Here is a 17,527-nt window from a genome sequence, read left to right on the forward strand (position 1 = left end):
TTTGGAGAGACGGAGAGAGAGTATGCCAGCACACACCCAGTGCTAATGACCCAGGAAAAAACACACTATATGTTTACCCAGGTAGCGCTGTAATTATCTATTTGCGCCAAATTATGTGCGCCGCCCTCCCCCCCCTTATTTAAAACCATCTTTCACCGTGTAAGCAGGGGAGAGTCCGGGGAGCTTCCTCTCAGCGGTGTGCTGTGGAGAAAATGGCGCTGGTGAGTGCTGAGGAACAAACTCCGCCCCCTCAGCGGCGGGCTTCGGTCCCGCTTAAAAATTCAAATTATGGCAGGGGATCTCTCTTATATACAGTGCCCAGCCTGTATATAAGTTTATTGCCACCTTTGGAGGTCCATATTGCTACCCAGGGCGCCCCCCCTGCGCCCTGCACCCCTACAGTGACTGCCGTTTGTGTGTGCTGTGTGGGAGCAATGGCGCACAGCACTACCGCTGTGCGTTACCTCAGTGAAGATCTGAAGTCTACTACCGCCTTTGAAGTCTTCATTCTTCACATACTCACCCGGCTTCTGTCTTCCGGCTCTGCAAGGAGGACGGCGGCGCGGCTCTGGGACGAACTGCGGGGTGAGACCTGCGTTCCGTCCCCTCTGGAGCTAATGGTGTCCAGTAGCCTAAGAAACAGAGCCTAACATTAAAGTAGGTCTGTTTCTCTCCCCTCAGTCCCTCGCTGCAGGGAGTCTGTTGCCAGCAGGCTCCCTGAAAATAAAAAAACCTAACAAATACTTTCTTTTCAGGAAAACTCAGGAGAGCTCCCTGTAAAGCACCCAGTCTCCTCTGGGCACAGAAATAAACTGAGGTCTGGAAGAGGGGCATAGAGGGAGGAGCCAGTGCACACCCATACCTAAAGTTCTTTCTTAGTGCCTATGTCTCCTGCGGAGCCCGTCTATCCCATGGTCCTTACGGAGTCCCCAGCATCCTCTAGGACAGGCATGTCCAAACTGCGGCCCTCCAGCTGTTGTGAAACTACATATCCCAGCATGCCCTGACACAGTTTTGCTGTCAGAGAATGCTAAAGCTGTGTCAGGGCATGCTGGGATGTGTAGTTTCTCAACAGCTGGAGGGCCGCAGTTTGGACATGCCTGCTCTAGGACGTAAGAGAAAAGGGATTTAGGTGTCACTATTTCAAGTGACTTAAAGGCAGGTAAGCATTGTAACAAAGCAATGAGAAAGGCTAGTCAGATGCTTGGTTGTATAGGGAGAGGAATCAGCAGCAGAAAAAAAAAAGTTATAATGCCACTGCATAGGTCATTGGTTAGGCCTCATCTGGGATGTCCAGTTCTAGAGACTATATCTTCAGAAGGACATAACTACATTAGAGATCGTACAATGAAGGCAACTAAAATGGTGCATGGCATATATCACAAAACTTAGAGAAGTATTAGAACTCGAGGACATACACCAGTGGTTTTCAAACTCAGTCCTCTGGACCCCACACGGTACACGTTTTCCATGTCACCCAACAGGTGCACTGTGTATTTCCAACTGTCACATTTGAAAAATCTACAGGTGACCTGCAAAACATAAACCGTGTGGGGTCCTGAGGACCGAGTTTGACAACCTGTGACATACACTAATAATGGAGGGAGGTAGGTTCAGGGAAAAGGTCAGAAGAAATTCCTTCACAGAAAGGGTAGTGGATAAGTGAAATAGCCTCCCATCAGAGGTGGTAGAGACTAAAGGTGTGTACGGAGCGATATGGATCAGCAATGTTTACTATATTGTCAAAATCGCTAAGAAAGTTAGTGCATATCGCTCTGTGTGTACACAGCTAGCGATAGCGATGTGCGTTCCCGCCAGGTCACTATCATTATGAAAGGCAAGTCAATTTCGACTGTCACTGGAAAAGTGAAAACATCCACCTATTTAAATGAGTTAGTCAAAATCGCTTGCACATTTAGTCAAAATCTCCTACTGCCAGTTCAAGGGAAATCGCTCATTCAAAATCGCTCCGTGTGCTAAGACAGTACAGCAATTTTAAACATGCTTGGGATAGGCATATGAATATCCTTACAAAGAACTAAGGTTCAAAAAGGGTTGAGATTGCCTAACTGTGTGCCTTGGCACACTTGCAGGGGGTGCCCTGGGGGTTCCCGTATGAATGGTCGACACTCATTAGGTCGACCACTATTGGTCGACATGGACAAATGGTCTACACATGAAAATGGTCGACACGTGTAAGGTCGACATGATATTTTTTTAACTTTTTTTTTGGGGTGTAATTTTCTGCGTAAAAAGTGATGGGGACCCCAATTAGTTCAACGCGTCCCCTCACATGGCTCGCCATACTTCGGGCAGGTTACCGTTCCCAATCGTAGTCCATGTGGATTGTAAAGTATGAAAAAGTTCCCAAAAAAATGAAAACTCATGTCGACCATTTTCATGTGTCGACCATGTCAATGTCGACAATTAGTGCTCGACCTAATGAGTGTCGACCTTAACATTGTCGACCATCTGAACGGACATAGAAAAAAGAGACCCAAACCTGATCTGCGCAATAAAATTGGCCAAGCAGCCGTTTTTCCACAAGAGGGGACAAACACAATCCCTTAATTAACCACAAAAACAACATAGTGAAAAAAACACTGGCACTGGGTTCACAAGATGTATGCTAATAAAATGAAAGTGATTGCTGTTACCAATGAGCCATTTGATTAAACCACAGTCTGAAATACCAAACCGACTTGTGTTTAAGGCATAAATGGATACACTTTATTACACTCAAACATGACTATATATATATTTATATATAGAAAGAATCCAAGAATAACCACGCAGGTGATTGAACCCAGAAGTACCAGCACACAGCTTAGATGCGAAAAAGGAAGTTTTACTTGTCCAGAAAATTCATTAAAAAAGGCAACAAGCATATAGCACACATGATGGTAGCAACATGAATAAATCAATGAGTACTTATCATTCCGACAGCTGTTTCGACTATCTTCATCATGGGAATAGATAAAGTGACATGGTGCTGTACACTGCCGACCGCAGTGTCTATTGTCAAAGTGACATGTGCCATAAATGAAAGTGATTGCTGTTACCAATGAGCCATTTGATTAAACCACAGTCTGAAATACCAAACCGACTTGTGTTTAAGGCATAAATGGATACACTTTATTACACTCAAACATGACTATATATATATATATATATATATATATATATATATACACACATACATACATACATACAATGAACTGATAAAGACACTTAAAGTGACTAGTGCTGAGAGAAATGTAGGCTTTTAACCACAATACAGTCTCACTCACAATTAAAGTGACTGGTGCTAGGAGAAATTGATAAAATCACCAAAATGAGGAGGGGCGGTGGGCTTAGCTAATAATAGCTGATCATTGGTCCCGGGCTGAGGAGCCTGGCACCACCGCACACAGCTTAGTCCTCAATGAACACGTAGTCACTGGTGTTTCAGCCAGAATCCTCACAGCCATCTGAACGGATACCGCCCTGGGTTGGTGGTCCTGGACCAATCCAAATTAATTATGGTCTATATAATAGGCAGAACCAGTGCTGATGGCTGACTCATAAAATATGTGGACAAACAGAAGCAAATCTTCTTTCACCACATAACTGAACCTAAGGATCACATATAAACACAGTTTACTTAATTTAATATTTCTTTCTGAATTTCTCGATGAGAAACCTTTGGCCTAGGGGTGCTGTGGAAACAATTCTGATTCTCTACGGCGCCGTGATTCAAAAATGTTTGGGAACCACTGGCCTAAAAGATAAAAAAAAGTAGTAGATGGGCCAAGCGGTTCTTATCTGTCGTCAAATTCTATGGGTGGAATTCAAATGTTTGAAAAGTCTGTTGGGTGTCTGTTTTTTCCTGTCTATTAGATAGGAAAAAACAGACACCCAACTGACCTTTCAAACATTTGAATCTCCCCCTATGTTTCTAATGATAGCTTTATTCCTTTGGCTTAAAGTAAAAAACATATCTGAGCATGCAGAAAATCAAATTTCTGTATTTTTTGTTTTTACCCATGTTAAGTGTTTTTAAATAAAGCTGAAGCAGAAGTGTTATGCAGAATGATCACAGCAATGTTGTGCTATTAATACTGAAGTATTGATGACATTTATTTACAGTTATATATACTGTGTACTTAAATTGCAGTTGTTAGTTATGTTTATGGTAAAGATGGCAACCGCTTATACATAGCATCATCTGCCCGAACATCCATAACCTGAGTAACTTGTAGGGTACTTCACACTTCCAGGATCGGTGAAGCCTTGGCACGCCACCCCCTTGTTTTGTGTAAACACCGCCCATCACCGCCTTCCCCGCCCCCACACAGCTTTAGGGGCATAGCGACTCATTGCAAACACAGATCTGCACGTACAGTACAGATCCTGCGCGGGTGCAAGTCTCACAACATTGGAGATGTACTGTACGTAAACCATCAGATTTGTGGACAACTATAATTACATGATATGACTATGATGAGAAGAAATTTGGCTGACTATATAATATTTGTTCTTCAGCTGAGAGTGGCAAGAATTCAGCAAATAGAAAAGGACTTGTTTCGGATCAGACAGGGCATGCAATCCCAAACTGCAGAATCTGAGGTAAGTGAAGTTTATTTTGTCCCATTCGTTTATTTTTTCAGCATTCATTCCATTACAATACCAGTTCTGCATTTACAAAAGTCAGCATACTGTACATTACCAACAATTACATTTTTGTCAGTGCAGACTCTGAAAAATGTGATATTTCCATTTGACATTTACAGTTCCGTGTTTAAAGCGACAAAAAAGATTGTTTATTTTTTTTTATTTTTTTTACCTATTTCCTTGCTGAAAGTGGTTTGCATTTTAACAATGAATGTGTCTTTTTGTGATATGTTTGCTTCTCCAGTAATTACTACTTTCTCTGACAACAAGACTTGGGGGACACTGGACAAGGGGATTGCAGGTTGGGGCTGGAGTTGGCACTTAAACTAAACGGTAGCTTTAAAATGAAGCATCTTCGCCTTAAACCACATAATGCAGATGTTGTTTAAGTGCTTCTGACCTAGGCACATTTTAGGGAGTTGTGTTCAGCTTGCCTGGTTGCAGCTTGGGAAAAGGGGGGACACAATGAGTGGCACGGACCCCTGCAGCTCTCCAGTCTTCAGCTAGACCCAGGGACGATGCACACCCTCACCCTTTTAGCAGTGCTGTTGCTGGGGTTTTCTTGGGTGACTCAATTACTGGAGTCTTTAGGCATCCTGATTTGGGGGGCATACTATGCACTTAGCCACATAGGTGTGCTGAGTAACATTTGTAAAGGAGAGTGCTGCCATGGAGTGGGGCAGGCGGAGCCTAGAGCTGTTGTTTTCTCCTACACATACCTGCAGCAGTGGTACAGTTCTTGGTTGCTGCGTAGGACTAGTAGTAAAGTAAAGTGAAACCTCCTGCTCTCTTCTGGACCCTGCTGACTGTGAACTTCGGCTGGTGCAAGTCTCTCCTCCGCTCCTCTCCTCTGCAGTTGTTAGCCTCTCAGGCTTTTTTTTTTTAAACTATTATTGTCTCTGCTGTTCTGGAAATTGTGCAGTTCCTCAGTGGCCTGTATTTTTTACTGCATCTGGGAATTTGTTGTGCCTGCGTCCGCTATACAAAATGAGGTCGTGTAGGGACTATGACTGACAAAGGCAAACCGGTCAAAGCAGGTAGAGCTACTATGACTGTTTTTTTAACATGTGCCCAGTGTAATATCAAATGACTGCATTGACAGGTGGACTGTGGGGCATTGTGCACAGACTAATGTCCCGCAGATGTCAGGGACCACCGCGTCTGCCTTTGTGTGGGCGCAGGCTTTGGAGACTTAGGTCTACAAACTTGTCATGGGGCTTCACAGTGATGAATTTGGCGGAACTGCTTTTCGCTGCAGCTGAATACATGTGTGAGACCGCCCAAAGCAATGCTCAGATGGCTTCCATGATGTCTGCTCGGAGGTCCCTTTAGCTCCACACTTGAAATGCGGATACAGAATCAAAATGTTCTTTTTGGGACAGAACTGGATACTATTATTGCCCAGGCTACTGGTGGGAAAAGGCTCTTTTATCTGGTGGCTGCCCCTAAACAACTGGGTCTGCGTTTCAGGCTTTTCATTCCTCCTTTCAGGGTGGAGCATCCACTAGAGGTCATGTAGATAATCTGGTTCCAACCGGCATTCGGGGGCCAAGGCTTTGGAGAAGCCTAGTGCCTGATGTGGTCTCTCTCTACCCAGTGCGGTCATCAGTCGAAGGGTGGTTGCTCTAGTTCAGAGACCATTGGGTGGAGTCGTCTTCAGATGCCTGGGTGCTGGGCATCATTTCCAGAGGTTACATAATCAACCTACTGGGTCCACCACCACCACAACGGTTTTTCACCACCACTCTTACCTGGGATACAGCGAAGATCATGGTGGCGTTGGACCAGGCTATGAATTCTCTCCTCTCGGATGGCGTCATTTCTCCAGTTTCTCCGCTGGAACGGAAACTGGTGTTTTACTCCAACTTGTTCCTTGTTCGGAAACTGAGCTGCTCATTCCAGCCGATCTTGTATCTTCACACCTTGAACACCAGGTTGTGGGTAGATTATTTTCTAATGAATCTGTCTGATCAGTGATCCACAGCATGGAGGCCAACACATGTTTTACTTCACTGCATGTCTCGGATGCTTATCTTCACATTCCAATTTGGTACAGTCATTATTCTCTCCTTGGTTTTGCATTCCGATCCAATCACTATGAATTCCAGGCCCTTCCATTCAATATTACCACGGCTCTGCACGCTTTCACCAAGATCGTGTCAGTGATGGTGGGCATGCTGCACAAGAAAGGTATCACGGTCATAACTTGTTTAGACGATCTGTTTGTGAGGGCCGACTCTGCTTCATATTAAAAGGAAAAAAATCCACTAGATTGGATTGTTCAACTACTTCAGGATCACGGTTGGGTCCTGAATCTCGAGAAGTCTCACCTAATACCTTCTCAGAGCCTTCAGTTTCTGGGGGTGGTTTCCTATACCTCTCTTGCTGGAGTCCAAAGCACTGACCCTACAGAACTTGCTCACAATGGGTGCCTCGTCTATCAATCTTTTTGTGCATGAAGTTATTTGACACAATGGTCTCCAGCTTTGAAACCATTCCGTACACCACTCAGAGGATGCCAGTGGTAAATTCTTAAAAATGCTCAGCATCACTCTTGTCTCAGTTTCTCGTTCTGTCTGAAAGTACTCGTCCGTTTCTCCATTGGTGACTGGTTTCTGATCATCCTCTCCAGAGACGATCTTTTGTCACTCCGGATTTGGTTATTGTGACCACAGATGTGAGTCTCCTAGGATGGGGTGACGGGACATTACATCCTTTGCTCCAAGGCCTTTGGTCACCATCATAGACTGCTCTGCTGATCAATTTGCTTAAGTTCCAAGCCATCTTTCTGGCTCTTTTGGGTCCCCAATCCATCCAGGCTGACTAGTTCGTATACAGTCGAACAATGTCACTGCAATGGCATATGTAAATCACAAAGGAGCCACAAAGAGCACAGCAGCGATGCTGGAAGCAGCCCAAATCCTTTCATAGGCAGAAACCTTTGTTCCTGTTATCTCAGCAGGAGTGGACAATTGGGAAGTAGACGTCCTCAGCAAAACTTGGTTTCTCCCAGGGGAGTGGTCTCTTAATCCAGAGGGTTTCCAACACTTTGTTCCCATCAGCTCTTAGGCTCCATTTGAGCCTTTAGATTCAGCGGATCTTCAATTTGTTACTTGGAAGCTGGTCTACTTTATGGCTATTACCTCAGCTCAGTGTGTTTCCGATTTGGGGGCTTTGTCTTGCAAGACACACTTTCTCGTCTTCCCTGGCGTTAGAATAGGTTCCCCGTACGGTTCCTACATTGCAAACAAAAGTTGCATTGGCTTTCCACTTAAATCAGGAAATTGTCTTTCTGGTTTTTCCTCCTTCAATAACTTCCCAAGACCAGGTCGATCTGGCTCTGTTACACGTAGTCCGAGCTTTGCAGGTTTGGACAGAACTGCTGTGCACAGCCAGGTTCTCTGCTTGTTCTTTACTATGCACATAAACTTTGTTGGGCAGCTACAAAGCAGACCATCGTGCATTGGATCTGCTCAGTAATCACCATAGCCTATTCTAGTGCGAGTGACTGGCACCAGACCATGGTGGTCATTCCGAGTTGTTTGCTCGGTAATTTTCTTCGCATCGCAGCGATTTTCCGCTAATTGCGCATGCGCAATGTTCGCACTGCGACTGCGCCAAGTAAATTTGCTATGCAGTTAGGTATTTTACTCACGGCATTACGAGGTTTTTTCTTCGTTCTGGTGTTCGTAATGTATTTGACAGGAAGTGGGTGTTTCTGGGCGGAAACAGGCCGTTTTATGGGTGTGTTTGAAAAAACGCTGCCGTTTCTGGGAAAAACGCGGGAGTGTCTGAAGAAACGGGGGAGTGTCTGGGCGAACGCTGGGAATGTTTGTGACGTCAAACCAGGAACGAAACTGACTGAACTGATCGCAGTTGCCGAGTAAGTGTGGAGCTACTCAGAAACTGCTAAGAAGTGTCTATTCGAAATTCTGCTAATCTTTCGTTCGCAATTTTACTATGCTAAGATTCACTCCCAGTAGGCGGCGGCTTAGCGTGTGCAAAGTTGCTAAAAGCAGCTTGCGAGCGAACAACTCGGAATGAGGGCCCATGTATCAGCACATTTCCAATATGGTGGTGACGACCTCCTGAGCTGCGCTACTCGGAGCTTCAGCTGAACAAGTCTGTCGTGCAGGTACCTGAACCTCTGTCTACACGTTTGATTGTTTTTACCATTTTCATGTTTTTAACTCGGGCGACACCCTCTTTGGGCTTATGGTTCTCCGGTCAGGCACCCTTCCCTGGGTACGTCCCATAGTCCAGTGTCCTCCAGCCTTACTGCCAGAGAAAAGAGGATATTTTTTGTCACTTACTCTTAAGCAGGCTGGAGGGGTGTGATACAGTATCCTGGTGTTTGGGATGCTGGCGGGCACATGACTGACCCCGGACTCCCAAACCTGAGAATCCCAACACGTTTGAGGTATAAAGTAGGCTACGCCTCTCCACCCCCACTCCCTTCCCCCTGCGGACGCTAAACCTCCTCTGGTGGCGGCTAGGGCTTAATTTTGCGGGGTTATGGCTAACCACCCTCCCTAGTGACTTTCCATATCCCCTCCTCAGATACTTACCTTTGGGATGTCAGCGGTCTGTGTCCTTGCGCCAGTCTCTTGAGAGCGCATCACGGCTGGTGGACACTACGTTCCCTCCTGCTCAGTTCTGCAGTTTTTTGGTTCTTGCTCATTTCTCTACTGGTTTGTTTTATTGTTCTAACCATTTCACTGGGTATTCGGTCTCTAGGTCGACATGACAAAACATAGACATGAGTTTTTCACGATTTCTTCATTATTTTTTATTTTTTTACTTTTTCATACTTTACGATCCACGTGGACTACAATTGGGAGCGGTGCCTGAAGCATGCCGAGCGAAGCGAGCCATACAAGGGGACACAGTGCACTAATTGCGGTTCCCGGTCACACTACGAAGAAAACAATACTATTATTTTTTTATTTATTTTTTTAAACCCTCATGTCGACATTTTGTAATGTCGACCTAATGCTTGTGTCAACTTGGTTACTTTCGAACAAGAGTGGTCGACCTAGACACTGTCGACCTAAGTGTGGTTGAACCTATGAACCACACCCTTTCACTGGGTTGCTGCTCCTTACTGTACTCTTTTAAAGAAGTACTAATATGATGGGATTGCAGGGGGGGAGGAGGGAGCTTCGCTTTAAAAGCCGCAGGTTAAAGTGCCAACTTCAGCCCCAACCTGCAATCCCAAGGTCCAGTGTCCCCCATCCTACTTAAGAGAAAAGGATTCAACAGAAAGTGACCAAAAATCCTCTATATACATGTCTGCTTTTATGTGTATATGTACATGTCTGAATATATTTAATGTTGTTTTAAATTTATATACTTTAATGCCATTATTGTGACTCCAAAATGTTATACCCTATTTCTCACAAGTTTTAGAGATAGCAGATATACTTTTCTCAAGAGGAAGTTATAGGGTCAGGAACTACAATAACACTGTTATTTTGTTTCGTTATTGGATCAGTTTTATATATTGTTATAATTCGAATGTTCATGTTATTTTCTAGTTTGAGTTATCATGTGAGACCTTCAGGTTTTGCCTGAGGCTTTAGTAGGTCTTCCTTGTTTTTATCCCTATTATTCCTACTGCAGCAATCACTAACTCATCCGTTATGAATGCATCTGTTGCAGGAGTATTCAACATGCAGCCCTCCAACTGTTGAGAAACTACATATCCCAGCATGCCATGCCACAGTTTTGCTATTAGGGCATGCTAATACTGGCACAGCATGCTGAAATGTGTAGTCCTACAATAGCTGGAGTGCTGCATATTAAATACCCCTGATCTATTGTATTGATTTGTATGGGATTACTTATTTGGCACTTCCATAGATTTTACAGGGTTTTTCTACCCTACTTAGAAATAGATTTGGCACACAAGTTCACTTTGTATTTTTCGCCATGAGGCCAAGAAGCACCAGAGCCTTGGTTTTCATATAGTACTGTGGGTCCAGGATTGCTGACTGTACGGTTTATAACCTGCCCTACTGAAAAATAAAATAAAAATCCTATATTTACTGTGAACCTCATTCAGATTTGGACATAAACACAAGTAGCACGTTTTGTCCACAGCGTGCACCCAAACCCCACCCCCTGCCGCAACGTGCTCCTTTATGTTTAAATGTTCGTTCGTAACGATCTCAACACGCATGGAATTTGCCCAAATGTTCCACTGCTATCTGCCTGCGCCAAGGGTTGAAGGGGGCTTATCGATGCAAAATGTCTCTGAAGATAGCTGCCTAATAGGCAGTAATGTGCACTTTGGGGTTGTATGACTACAGGTACTCAATCCCTGGTGTAAGTTGCTGATGACCACTGTTGGCTGCATCGGAGTCTCCAAACTTGTAAAACACACCAATTTGTACACATACAGTACAATAGCTGTGGACTAATAGCGAAACACTCATTTGTAATAAAGTATGATTACTATATTGTTCGGGAAGGGGACTGCAGCTGCTGCTATGTGTTTTAGTCTGGACAAACAATGACCGCAAATCGCAGTTGTCAATTTTCAACAAACTCCAAGCATCATGGGTGCTTATTATATAAACCTTCCTACCATTTACTGTAGTGTGTATCATTTACTGCTTTATGCCTATCTTTTGTGTTGTCAGTGAAGCCTCGCCTCCTGCTCTATTCCTGGTGCAGCCACTCCTGTTATTTGCAGAGGGAGGGAGGCCAAATTGCTACCTAAATGCAGTGGTCTGCAGGATACTTGTCTGATAGAGGATTGCTGCAGAACTTTTATTAGACACAGATTACAAAAAAGCCAACCAATCAGCTCACACAGACACTTATAATTGACAGATTTTGAAATTCACACAAACTGAACTGTTCCTCCACCCAGGGATGAGCAAAATTGCTGTAAAAATGTCACACAAATCGTTATTGGGCAATAAAACACTTGTGCCCCCAGCGATGGTCTTCGTGTTCCGTTTTCTCTTTGCGAGTCTTTATCAGAGTCGGAAGATTATGGACTCTCAGAATGTGTGTCTCCCTCTCCTTGTTGTACCTGGGTATGAAGCAGGTGGATTCCAGCTGGAGGCCTGGATTCACTGAGTTCTGACATTGCTAAAATTAGCTGTCAGCAATGGAAGCACATTACATTAATGGCTGGATAGAGCAGATAATAAGTACCCGAGAGGATTAGAGATTATAAAATGCTGAGAGTAGCAGAAGCAAATATGTAACTTTAATGACATCACTTTAAAATGTTTGGGCCAACTTCCCCAACTGAATATGAAGGATTCTTTATTTGTAAAATGCTTGCGCTCTGCAAGTGTAAACAGTGTTGCAGCAGTTTTAGGGGTTATGCAGTAAGTGGGTAAGAATGACACGTATTCATCGTTAATTACAGTACAGGTGGTTAGACCCCTCCAGGAGGCTGTGTTTCAGACTACAACCCCACACCATGCCCTTGACATACTTTGGCTGCAGCCTACAACTCCACTCCAAATACAAAAGATGTGAATTGTAAAAATGTGTGCTATAAAATAAATTAAACAAGAGCAAAATAAGAACCGAATCATGTTTTCCGTCTAACTGAATAAGACTCTGTGGGACTCTGTGGACGCAGTTAGCACAGCAGATACCCCTTTCGAAAATATGCTAATGCTGCAGGAGAGGTCTTGGGTGTGAAGGTGCAGCATTGGATCACTCTATATAGACATCAGTCATCGGAGTAATCCTGAGGTTACGCAGTATGGATGGTGTTTTCACTCTTCCAGTGCCGATGAAGTTGTGTCGGGAGATGTAAACACTGGCCTGGGCACCCCCACCCCAAACGGGCACTGCGTATAGCTCTAAATAATCACATGTGATAGGAAATGTGCGTTTCCCTGAGTTTGCTTTATGACTGCTATACTTTATGCTTGCTAGAACTGGAAGTACTGCAGGTGCTGCATGCAAGATTGCACAGCCACATGTTAAATGAAGCAAATATTTTGTGTAACAGCTTTCAAGTTTTTGCTTTTCTTTACTTTCATCCCTCTTTCTCTTACGTCCTAGAGGATGCTGGGGACTCCGTAAGGACCATGGGGATAGACGGGCTCCGCAGGAGACATGGGCACTAAAAAAGAACTTTAGGAATGGGTGTGCACTGGCTCCTCCCTCTATGCCCCTCCTCCAGACCTCAGTTTAATACTGTGCCCAGAGGAGACTGGGTGCATTACAGGGAGCTCTCCTGAGTTTCCTGAAAAGTAAGTATTTTGTTAGGTTTTTTATTTTCAGGGAGCCTGCTGGCAACAGACTCCCTGCATCGAGGGAGACTGAGGGGAGAGAAACAGACCTACTTTAACGTTAGGCTCTGTTTCTTAGGCTACTGGACACCATTAGCTCCAGAGGGAACGGAACGCAGGTCTCACCCTTGCCGTTCGTCTCGGAGCCGCGCCGCCGTCCTCCTCGCAGAGTCGGAAGATAGAAGCCGGGTGAGTATGTGAAGAAAGAAGACTTAAGAGGCGGCAGAAGACTTCAGATCTTCATTGAGGTAACGCTGCGCGCCATTGCTCCCACACAACACACACACCGCAGGCACTGTAAGGGTGCAGGGCGCAGGGGGGGGGGGGGGGGCGGGCGCCCTGGGCAGCAATAAGAACCTCCATATCTGGCTTAAAATGATATATACAGGCTGGGCACTGTATGTAAAAGATCCCCCGCCAGTTTTTGAAAATTTTCAGCGGGACCGAAGCCCGCCGCTGAAGGGGCGGAGCTTGTTCCTCAGCACTCATCGGCGCCATTTTCTCTACAGCACACCGCTGAGAGGAAGCTCCCCGGACTCTACCCTGCTTACACGGTGAAAGATGGTTTTAAAGAAGGGGGGGCCCCATAATTTGGCGCAGATAAGGATGAACAGCGCTATCTGGGTAAACATATTGTGTGTGGGTTTTTTTCCTGGGTCATTAGCGCTGGGTGTGTGCTGGCATACTCTCTCTCTGTCTCTCCAAAGGGCCTTAAGGGGGAACTGTCTTCAGATAAGAGGATTCCCTGAGTGTGTAGTGTGTCGGTATGCGTGTGTCGGCATGTCTGAGGTAGAAGGCTCTCCTAGGGAGGAGGTGGAGCAAATGACTGTGGTGTCTCCGTCGGCAACGCCGACACCTGACTGGTTGGATATGTGGAATGTTTTAAGTGCTAATGTGAATTTATTGCACAAAAGGTTGGACAAAGCTGAGTCCAGGGAATGTACAGGGTGTCAAGCCCTGCCTGCCCCTGTGTCACAGGGACCTTCAGGGTCTCAAAAGCGCCCACTATCCCAAATAGTAGACACTGATACCAACACGGATTCTGACTCCAGTGTCAACTACGATGATGCAAAGTTACAGCCAAAATTGGCTAAAAGTATTCAATATATGATTATTGCAATAAAAGATGTTTTGCATATCACAGAAGACCCCCCTGTCCCTGACACGAGGGTACACATATAAGGAAAAGAAACCTGAGGTAACCTTTCCCCCGTCTCATGAGCTGAACGAGTTATTTGAAAAGGCTTGGGAATCTCCAGACAAAAAACTGCAGATTCCCAAAAGGATTCTTATGGCGCATCCTTTCCCGAATAAGGACAGGATACGGTGGGAATCCTCCCCAAGGGTGGACAAAGCGTTGACACGCATATCCAAAAAGGTAGCGCTGCCATCCCAAAATACGGCTACCCTCAGGGATCATGCTGATCGCAAGCAGGAGGCTACCTTGAAGTTCATTTACACACATTCTGGTACCTTACTCAGACCGGCGATAGCGTCGGATTGGGTTTGTAGCGCTGTGATAGCGTGGACAGATACCTTGTCGGCGGAACTTGATACCCTGGATAAGGATACCATTTTATTGACCCTGAGTCATATTAAAGATGCTGTCTTATATATGAGAGATGCTCAAAGGGACATTGGCCTACTGGGTTCTAGAGTCAACGTTATGGCTATTTCTGCTAGACGAGTCCTATGGACCCGGCAATGGACAGGTGATGCCGACTCAAAGAGGCATATGGAGGTTTTACCTTACAGGGGTGAGGAATTGTTTGGGGAAGGTCTCTTGGACCTGGTTTCCAAAGCTACGGCAGGTAAATCAAATTTTTTACCTTATATTCCCTCACAGCCTAAGAAAGCACCACATTATCAGATGCAGTCCTTTCGGTCAAATAAAAACAAGAGAGTACGAGGATTGTCCTTTCTTGCCAGAGGTAAGGGCAGAGGGAGAAAGCTGCCTACCACAGCTAGTTCCCAGGAGCAGAAGTCCTCCCCGGCCTCTACAAAATCCACCGCATGACGCTGGTGCTCCGCTGAGGAAGTCCGCCCCAGTGGGGACACGTCTTCGACTTTTCAGACACATTTGGGTTCACTCACAGGTGGATCCCTGGGCAATAGAAATTGTTTCCCAGGGGTAGAAGCTGGAATTCGAAGAGGTGACTCCTCGCCGGTTTTTCAAATCTGCCCTGCCAGCTTCTCCCCCAGAAAGGGAGATAGTTTTAAATGGATTCACAAATTGTGTCTTCAACAGGTGGTGGTCAAAGTTCCCCTACTTCAGCAAGGGAAAGGGGTATTACTCAACCCTGTTTGTAGTCCCGAAACCGGACGGTTCGGTCAGACCCATTTTAAATTTAAAATCCTTGAACCTATACTTGAAAAGGTTCAAGTTCAAGATGGAATCGCTCAGAGCAGCCTAGAAGGGGGGGATTTTATGGTATCCCTGCCTTCATGTTCCCATTTATCCACCTCATCAGGCGTACCTGAGATTTGCGGTACAGGAGTGTCATTACCAATTTCAGACGTTGCCGTTTGGGCTTTCCACGGCCCCGAGGATTTTCACCAAGGTAATGGCGGAGATGATGGTGCTCCTGCGCAAGCATGGTGTCACAGTTATCCCGTACTTGGACGATCTCCTCATAAAAGCGAGATCACGAGAGCAGTTGTTGAACAGCGTGTCACTTTCGCTGAAGGTGTTGCAACAACACGGCTGTATTCTCAATATCCCAAAGTCACAGTTGGTTCCTACAACTCGTTTGACCTTCTTAGGCATGATTCTGGATACGGACCAGAAAAGGGTTTATCTACCGATAGAAAAGGCCCAGGAACTCATGACTCTGGTCAGGGACCTATTGAAGCCAAAACAGGTGTCGGTGCATCACTGCACTTGAGTCCTGGGAAAGATGGTGGCGTCTTACTAGGCCATTCCCTTCGCCAGGTTCCATGCGAGGACTTTCCAATGGGACCTACTGGACAAGTGGTCCGGGTCACATCTACAGATTAATCAGTTGATCACCCTGTCCCCCAGGGCCAGTGTATCTCTCCTGTGGTGGCTGCAGAGTGCTCACCTTCTAGAGGGTCGCAGGTTCGGCATTCAGGATTGGATTCTGGTAACCACGGACGCGAGCCTCCTAGGTTGGGGAGCAGTCACACAGGGAAGAAACTTCCAAGGTCTATGGTCAAGCCAGGAGACTTGTCTTCACATCAACGTCCTGGAGCTGAGGGCCATATACAACGCCCTTCGTCAAGCGGAGATTTTGCTTCGCGATCGACCGATTCTGATTCAGTCAGACAACATCACCGCAGTAACTCATGTAAACCGCCAAGGCGGCACATGGAGCAGAGTGGCAATGACTGAAGCAACCAGGATTCTTCGCTGGGCGGAAAATCATGTAAGCGCACTGTCAGCAGTGTTCATTCCGGGGGTGGACAACTGGGAAGCAGACTTCCTCAGCAGACACGATCTACATCCAGGAGAGCGGGGACTTCATCAGGAAGTCTTCGCACAGATTGCAAGTCCAAATAGACATGATGGCGTCCCGCCTCAACAAAAAACTACAGAGGTATTGCACCAGGTCAAGAGACCCTCAGGCGGTGGCAGTGGACGCCCTGGGGACACCGTGGGTGTTCCAGTCGGTCTATGTGTTTCCTCCTCTTCCTCTCATCCCCAAGGTGTTGAGAATAATAAGAATAAAGAAAGTCTCTAGGACAACAGTGGGCGCTGATTAAGAATGTATTTATTTAACTTCAAAATTGAATGTGTTTGTTAGATCAAGTCTTTAACGAGAGTCTATTGAATAATCTAAACAAAAATAGCTCTCACCCTTCTGGCTGCCCACAAAGGTGAACCTGGCTATCCACCGTATACAGCACAAGCGGAATATGGGGAAAAGAGATGTAGGCGCTCTGGGGAAAGAGTGAGTCAATTGCTGCTGGTTTTGCAAAAATAAAAGTAATTTATTGATAGAAGATTTTATCACAAATGGACAATGGATAATTGTAATGCCATTAGCAATATATAAATATATTCAAATAAAAATAGTTTTCTAAAATCACAACAATTCAATAAAATATAACTGGTAACTGTGTCCAGGGCCTTTAAGGCTAAAGGTTGGGTACCCTCCCTTTTAAATTTGAATTGACTTGCATGCAAAAAAAGCTTATTGTTAGTTGCAATTAGGGTTAGTGCATGTTAGATTCAAATTGCACTTTGCGGAATGGAGGCTGTATGATGTTGAAAGAAGCCTGTTAGTACTTCACCTGAAAACTGGTGAATAGAGTCAGAGATGTAACTGAGTGTTCAGTATGCCAATCCCGCATCTGTCTCCTGTGATCTTAATGGTATATGTCACTCACTGCTCAGATGACTGACCGCACTGCGGCGGTTCTCTTGGGTATCGCTTGGTGTCCTGCACTATCCTTGAGTGCCGTACTCGGACAGGAGCGGAGACAGGGGTACACGTGTCCAGGTCCTGGATGGCAGGGGACGCTGTAATGCCGCGATACGCGGCTTCCGGGTTCGGGGCTTCCGGCTTCCGGTTGCGGTCCACCTGCGTTCCACAGTCGTATCAGGTCACCTGACGCGTTTCTCCGCCTCCAAGGTGGGCGGTTTC

The 17,527-nt window shown here is 45.6% G+C and overlaps 1 protein-coding gene across 5 annotated transcripts in view; it reads left to right on the plus strand.

Moving 5' to 3' along the window:
• The window catches only part of APC (APC regulator of WNT signaling pathway), a 360,826-nt gene that overhangs the window by 272,309 nt on the left and 70,990 nt on the right, over positions 1 to 17,527 (plus strand). For all 5 annotated transcript variants that reach the window (XR_010248728.1, XM_063964129.1, XM_063964126.1 and 2 more), the window contains one exon: positions 4,525 to 4,608. Coding sequence is in view for 4 of the 5 variants with exons in the window: in XM_063964129.1 (XP_063820199.1) it covers positions 4,525 to 4,608 (84 nt within the window). In the remaining variant the exon portion in view is untranslated. The remainder of the gene's footprint in view (positions 1 to 4,524; positions 4,609 to 17,527) is intronic.

This window comes from Pseudophryne corroboree, chromosome 1 (assembly GCF_028390025.1).
Source record: "Pseudophryne corroboree isolate aPseCor3 chromosome 1, aPseCor3.hap2, whole genome shotgun sequence".
NCBI lineage: Eukaryota > Metazoa > Chordata > Amphibia > Anura > Myobatrachidae > Pseudophryne > Pseudophryne corroboree.